This window comes from Limulus polyphemus, unplaced genomic scaffold, assembly GCF_000517525.1.
Source record: "Limulus polyphemus unplaced genomic scaffold, Limulus_polyphemus-2.1.2 Scaffold968, whole genome shotgun sequence".
NCBI lineage: Eukaryota > Metazoa > Arthropoda > Merostomata > Xiphosura > Limulidae > Limulus > Limulus polyphemus.
In genome coordinates, this window is record NW_013666578.1 from 38,629 (window position 1) to 46,323 (window position 7,695).

Sequence of the window (7,695 nt, forward strand, 5' to 3'; positions counted from 1 at the left end):
GTGTATATATATATATATAGATGTGTGTGTGTATATATATATATAAATAGATAGATGTATATTTATATATATATCGCATCCTTTTCAACATCGCAATTTCTTGTTTTCCTTCTCTGCGTTAAACGTTTTAGCCCTTTAGGATTTATTAAGCTTTCCGTAGAACAGTCAAAACACAAACTGTGACTGGCAAGCAAGGCATACTTGAAAACTCGAAGAAATCCCTTGGGAAAATTTGGCCATTCCAGTTAAGTAGGCGGAAAGTTCGCATTCTGTTCGCATCTATACTAGTAGATGGCGTTGCACTCGATTTAACTCAAATTATACCAAATTTGTGGGAGATAGATGCAAACATTAGTATTAACATCAAGAGACACCAACAATTACTCTTAAGTACCATTAAAGATTAAATCAAGAATATTAAAATTACTATACGATAAAACAGTTTATATACGAGTTCAAAGCCTACTCTATAGCAAGAGAAGCTTTTTCAATAATCTAAAATAGTTTTAGTTGACAAAAAATTAACACTATATAATTACTGAAACGCTACAATAATACACATCACAACTGAACACCAATGTACTGCAAAGCAACACATATTGACAGTTATCACAAAAAACTAGTCTAGGTGTAATTAAGTACATTGTAATAATGGCTAATTAAGTAGGCTACATTTGTATACACAATCCTGATGCGTTGTTCTTTTTAAAATACCACTTTAATAAACAGGTTTCCTCAGAGTCACTGTATCTTGGAACTTAATTTTATGTAATGTTATCACGCAAGTATACTCCATATCTTGCTTATAGCATCTTTAACTAGAATGGCCGATTTAAAAATACTGACTAGAAAACAAGGATACTGAAGAGGGGACCAAGATTTTAAAATCTAAATAATAATTTTTAACAGCGTGAAGGGAATTCACAAGGAAAGCAACAGAAGAATTTGAAGACAGGAACCTGGGGTCGCTTGACTTTACATCATTTCCCGCTTTTTTGATCAACACTGATTAAAGGGAAGCATTCTTACATGGTAGTTAAGACCCTTTTCAGCCATTCAAAACGTAAAAACCGCGAAACAAGGGGTCGCTTGACTTTACATCATTTCCCGCTTTTTTGATCAACACTGATTAAAGGGAAGCATTCTTACATGGTAGTTAAGACCCTTTTCAGCCATTCAAAACGTAAAAACCGCGAAACAAGGGGTCGCTTGACTTTACATCATTTCCCGCTTTTTTGATCAACACTGATTAAAGGGAAGCATTCTTACATGGTAGTTAAGACCCTTTTCAGCCATTCAAAACGTAAAAACCGCGAAACAAAACGCCCTTAAACAACGCCGGGTTGATTTCCATTAATTGATTTCATATATTATAGCACCATTTTGAAAAAAGGGCGTAAAGAGGAATGAAATATGTCATCGCCAACCATTTGTAACTATGTCTTCATTCCTTTTAACCAACATGATATAAGGTCAGTTAAATACTAAACTGAAAACAATGTAAAAAAAGAATGAAATATATCACTGTCAACCGTTTGTAACCTTATCCTCAATCCTTTTGATCAACATGATACAAGGTTAGTTAAATGCTAAACTGAAAACAATGTAAAAAAAGAATGAAATATAGCACTGTCAACCGTTTGTAACCTTATCCTCAATCCTTTTGATCAACATGATACAAGGTTAGTTAAATGCTAAACTGAAAACAATGTAAAAAAGACTGAAATATATCACTGTCAACCGTTTGTAACCTTATCCTCAATCCTTTTGATCAACATGATATAGGTTAGTTAAATGCTAAACGGAAAACAATGTAAAAAAGAATGAAATATATCACTGTCAACCGTTTGTAACCTTATCCTCAATCCCTTTGACAAACATGATACAGGTTAATATGGAGGAAAAAATGGGATAAAAATAAAAAAGGGATATTTTATGTTTTGTTAACTAGAGAAACAACTACATAAGATTAATATTAATATATTCATACATATACAACCTGCAGGTCATGAAATACTCATAATAACATCCAAAATATATCTGCTTGATATTCAACAATAATCTTATACTTCACGTATAGAGGAGGTTTATTTTTAAGAATTATGAAAATCTACGGAAGATTACGTCGCATATGTTCATAGATTAAGCGCTCTTAACGTAGAACCTTACTTGGGGCACATAAAAAATAAACGTACTTGTAGAGATATGAAATTTTGTTCTACTGTTATTATAACATTTAGAACTCCGAAAATATTACCTAAGACTTCGAAGAGGTTGAGAATATTTTTATTGATTTTTTTATATATTACTAAGTAACCTCTGTAGTGGTAACATTGAATAAGTAATTACAAAATAACGGTAAAATTCATACCAGATAAAATGTATTATTTTCGTTCTTTACTGTAACAAAGGTCATTCTATGATGGGCAAATATATGTATCTTCCTTCCTATGTCATTCAACACGTTGGCGTATGTCCGATTCTTTCTAAACTCTCAATCAGTTCCTTAATATATAAGAACAAAAACTTAGCGACAGAATTCGTGAATTTTACTATTTTCATAGAAGAGGTTGTTTCTTCCTGAGATGTAATGATAGATAAATAGAATTGTGTGGCCGTTGCACTTTTCGCAAAACGGTCAGTTTTCTCCGGGAGTGATTACTGCCCACAACGGCCAGAAGTATGTTATTGCATCATAAATCTTAAGATATCTAAAATATTTAAAATGGAATGATTTATAAAATCACAGGAATAAACCAAGATAAAACCACACCGAAGAAAAACCTCAAGTAATCGCCTCTAGCAGCAATAGCTGCTTAGTTCGCAACACATTGCTCCAAGAACTGTGGAATGCATCTAGTTAAGGTTGAATCTACTGTAATATTCAAATTCAATTCAGTATCAAAATTTATCGAAGTTGGAATTAAAAGTAAACTCACAAATTGAAGTACAGATTATCGATTAGAAGTTGCATACAGTATTGCACACACTTGGCAATAAACAGCACCGGCTGCAAGGCCTTTGTAACAATACCGTGAGATCAGAAATTAGAAAAATGTCATGAACCAACAGTTTATGTCATATAGAAGAATTCTTATGTGAGAGTATATGGCGGACTAAGAACATTTTCCTAAAAGCAAGAACAAACTCTACTAAATTGAATCGAAACTTTCGAATCGGTTTGAACTTAACATTCCACTATTACATCATTACCAATAAATATTTTGGGCCATTTAAGCCTTCATTGTTAACATATGCCTTATAGGCATGAATAACGCATATTTTTTTTTTATCAAAAACCTACTTTAACGTTGTATTCTGTACAATATATTTCACGACGCCTATATTAACAGTGTTTGTATGCTTTGCACTTATTAGAGTATTTATTATATCCAAAGATTCTTCAATGTACGAGTATTTTATTTGTGAATGTCTTCCTTTAATTCGACGGGTAAAACAGTCGCGCCCCCTCCTGGAAGAACCAATTTACGTAGCGTAGGAGTATTTAATTATGAGTATCATCAGAATGTAACGTGATTCGAATTCCCTTCTTACGCCAAGAGCCTTGCTCTCATCAAAGATTTTTCTATGAATATAATCTATAAAAATATACTTCTCTCGTGGAAGTGAAGATATTGGCTGTGGTAGTGGTTTGAATCTTTTGAATTTCATATGTTATGGTGCTTGAAAAAGATGGGTGGCATGATACACAGGAATACATTATGCTCCTTCAAAAACATTTCCCCCCTAATTTCTAAACATGCACAAAAAAAAAAAACTGAGACAAAAATAACTGCATGCAGATTATTAAACATATCTATTTTAGGGCCATAATTATAAAAACCAAAAACAAAAACAGAGGGCTGGGAAGTTATTTAAACAAAAACATAAATTAAATCAAGCAAACAATAAATTGCAAATGAAAGCCATTTAATTCAAACAAAAAAAGAGGTTACAGAGTATTAATGAGCCATCTAATGGCTTCAAAACTAAATAAAAACATGCAAAATGAAAACGAATCAATGGCAAAGTAAAAATAATCGCCCATAATTGAAACGAACATAAAAGGTGCAAATTTAATTTACCATTTATATGTTTCTTGGTCTACTTTCTAAAGTATCAAGAGAAGAGTATTAGGTTACTTATGATACGACAAGCACTAACAGACATAAAGGAAATCCAGCTACTATTGGATTATTTCCTACAACCGAAAATTTTCTAAATAAATTAAAATGAATAAATACTTATTTACTGTAAAACTAAGTGGCTGGTATCGGCCAGTTTGTTTGGCCTACGTTGACTAGAGTTTTATGGTTCTTCTTGGTGGTTCATCCTTATAACCAGAAAGAAGAAAGTGAACAACAAAGTAATACGACCTCATGGTTACATCTAAATTTTGAAAATAATTTTAGATTACGAAAAACGATGTTCTAATGCCAGAAAAAAGCAGTTTTTTTAACAATCCTATGAATGTCTTTACAAATAGTATGTCATTTTAAAATGCGTTGCGTTACAACTTTGTTTTTTCCAATAATATATAATTTTTGCGAATTACATCTCGGTTTTTTAAGGTTGGATTTCAGGAATTTCTGGCATAGAAAATTTTGACCAATAAATACAACAGATGACTAGGATTTCTGAATAGTCAACAGACGACTTGTAGCGATTACAGATATTCCAAACGAGTTTTTATACTGTCCTCTTTCTTTTCAAAATTAGAGGAGAGAGATTAAGAAGTTCCAACTATCCATCAAGATAACCTCTCCCTCACTTCACTCAGTTGAATCACTCGCGGCATTAAGGGTTAAAGGGCCTTATGCTTTACATTTGTTAGTCTTGAAGGATACTTGAAGTACCCTGTTACCGAGGGTATAGCCATTCAGGCTTTGAATGGCTACCAGAGCTTCGTCGTAGTTGGTCATGGTAACAAATCCAAAACCTTTGCACTTGTTGGTCTGCAGATCTCTGATCACCTTCACGCTTTGAACTGCACCGAAGGGGCCGAAAAGTTGCCACAAAAGATTTTCTTCTGTGTCTGGAGCTAGATTGTAGACAAACATACACCATCCGGATCCATTCACAGCATTACCTGCCAACAGAGGGTTGGCAGCCAGAAGGTCACCAGCAATAGGAGAGTACCTATAAAGAAACCATGGTGATACACTATCTCAATCCAGTTACATGAAATATGCAAATCTTACATTCAGAGGTCTAATCCACAACAGTCCTAAAGTGAAATTAATTTCAATAATGAAATTCATCATACACACATGAACTACTTCAGAACAACAATCCCGATAATCATATCACTTACTGATTAGGCTTCGAGTAGTATCATTTCCTGGTAATCTTATTTTGCATTAATAATATATTTTCCTCTCCTTGTAAAAAAAAAATACAGAAGGTTGAATATGTTATATTTAAACGATTTTCTACATGTAAATCAGCAACTCACGTGACAACCAGCTGATATAAAGTCGCGGTAGAAAGGAATGTATCAGACATTGTTTGGCGGAGCAGAGGTAGTGTGTGTGATGCTACCAAAAATCGATCGCCTTTGGAAAGAGTGTGTAACTACGTTTTCCGACGTAAAATATTCTTATACTCACACTATAAAGAGATGTTCGGATCAGGGATTTAGTTTTCAAAATGGGGATATCACATGTATGTAATGGAATTGGACAACAAAGGCATGTTATTTAATTTGGGACACCAGGACCACCCAGAAAGAGACTTGCAACAAGTTGTACCTTATCCATGGTAAGCAAAGTATGGCGTCATATAACAGATGGGAATCCACGAATACAAGGATCAGTGGCAAAAACAGTCCATATGCCAAAGGCAACAATACGTAACATAATAGAAAGGGACCTCAGTCTGGAAGCGAGGCCAACAGGGTATGTGCACATCAAGATAAGGCTTCCAGCCACACCGTCTGTCTAACCGTTGCATACCTCAAGCAGCTGGAGAATGAAACAGGTATTCGTGCTATTCCATACAAAGATTTACCTGATAAGTTGCCGGATGCAGCAACTATGGCTTTATGTGTGATCGGACTATTGAAACGGGTGATGGAAAACCGTTGTTCTCGTATACTAAATGGTTTAGAAAACGCATAAGGGAAGAATGGCGTGCTTTGAACATGACACTTTGGAATGGAGCCTTTTTCAACTGAAACTACACTGCAGGGCAATTACCAAGATGTGCCATCATTAAATAGAGCACGACCGGACGTGGCGATATGGACTGTAATCACTTGATGAAGCTCCAAAATCGTTTAACAAAACATAATCAACCTTTGTATTAGTGTTTCCTATAAATAATACTTTACTTTCCATGTAAACATCAATGCTACCCTTGCAAGTATGTGTTTTTCAATAACCATATTGATCTCGAACTTCCAGAAACATTTTATTTTATAGTCTAGTTTATTACTTTAATTAACAAATATCCTATCATGAATAACTTAGAATAAAGTAGTTTCAAAAAGTAAATAAACATTCTGGAAAACATACTACGAGGAATATACAAATAATTGCAATAAAAGCGAGTACAAAGCATGTCCACGTAAGTCATTAAGCATTTCGCCTTTGGTTCTCATAAATTACCAGTACTGCTTTGCTTTCTTTTTGTACTTTACGTTGCGGGTGCAATATATAAGCAACAGTCAATACCTTAGCGTTGATAATTGGTGGAAGGATACTGTAGCTGCCTTCCCTGTGGTCAGTATATTTCAAAATTAAGGAATGCGGGTTTACAGGTTTATATGTTTCTATGATCTGGAAAATGAGGGATCGAATTGGTAAAAAAAGTTGTAAAGTAACTTACGATATATTTCCTACAGTTATAATTTCATTTTCATGCCGAATAAACAGTTTCACGGAATTTTTAAGTAGCTTTACACTAGTAACTGGGTTACACATACTTAAACTTTAAACAAAATAATAATAATACACACTACTAACTTAATTTCACCCTGACATCTTTATTAATAACACTGTTAACTTCACCCCATCTAGCCATGTTTTTGAATAAACATGTTTACTTCATTCCACCTAACTTTGTGTATCAATAAGCCAATGCACGGGGCTATTTCTTTTGTTTTTATTTGACTTAATGAAATTATTTGAAACATTTGATTGAACGCAATAACGAATGCCAGTTTGCAAACATGTCACACTAAAAGATATGTAGATAAACGTAGGTTAAAGTGTGAAGAGTTTTATGCAGAGTAAAAATGTTGTGCATAATCCACGTATGCAATGATAAAACTCTGTAGGATTTAATCCTCGCTTGGCAACAACGTGTATGGAAGGCGTTATTCTTGATATAACTATTGCGCATGCAAATTGCCCAGGAAAATGACTGAAAAGGGTTTATTATTATTATTTCAACTTCACGTTATGACATGTTAAAAAAACAAGATATTTTTGTAGTAATTTAGCTGTATGATTTTCGTGTTCCCATGTTTTCTAAAGGTATTTCAATGTTAATTCAACTCAAAGGAATTTAGAATATAACACAGCCATAAATATTAGCATAAAATGCTTTGTAGCAAATGTGTTTGTTTGAAGTTAAGCTCAAAGATACACAATGGGCTATCTGTGCTATGCCCACCACGGGTATCAAAACTCGGTTTCTAGCGTTGAAAGTTCGCTGACATACCGCTGTGCCACTGGGGGGTTAGGAAATGTG

General features: G+C 34.0%; 1 protein-coding gene across 5 annotated transcripts in view; it reads right to left on the reverse strand.

Annotated features, from left to right (window-relative positions):
- Nucleotides 1-813: 813 nt before the first annotated feature.
- LOC106461479 (ELAV-like protein 4) overlaps nt 814-7,695 on the reverse strand; it is a 71,414-nt gene continuing 64,532 nt past the window's right edge. For all 5 annotated transcript variants that reach the window (XM_022388447.1, XM_022388449.1, XM_013921304.2 and 2 more), the window contains exon 6: nt 814-5,139. In XM_022388447.1, coding sequence (XP_022244155.1) covers nt 4,815-5,139 — 325 coding nt within the window. In that variant the 3' untranslated portion in view covers nt 814-4,814. The remainder of the gene's footprint in view (nt 5,140-7,695) is intronic.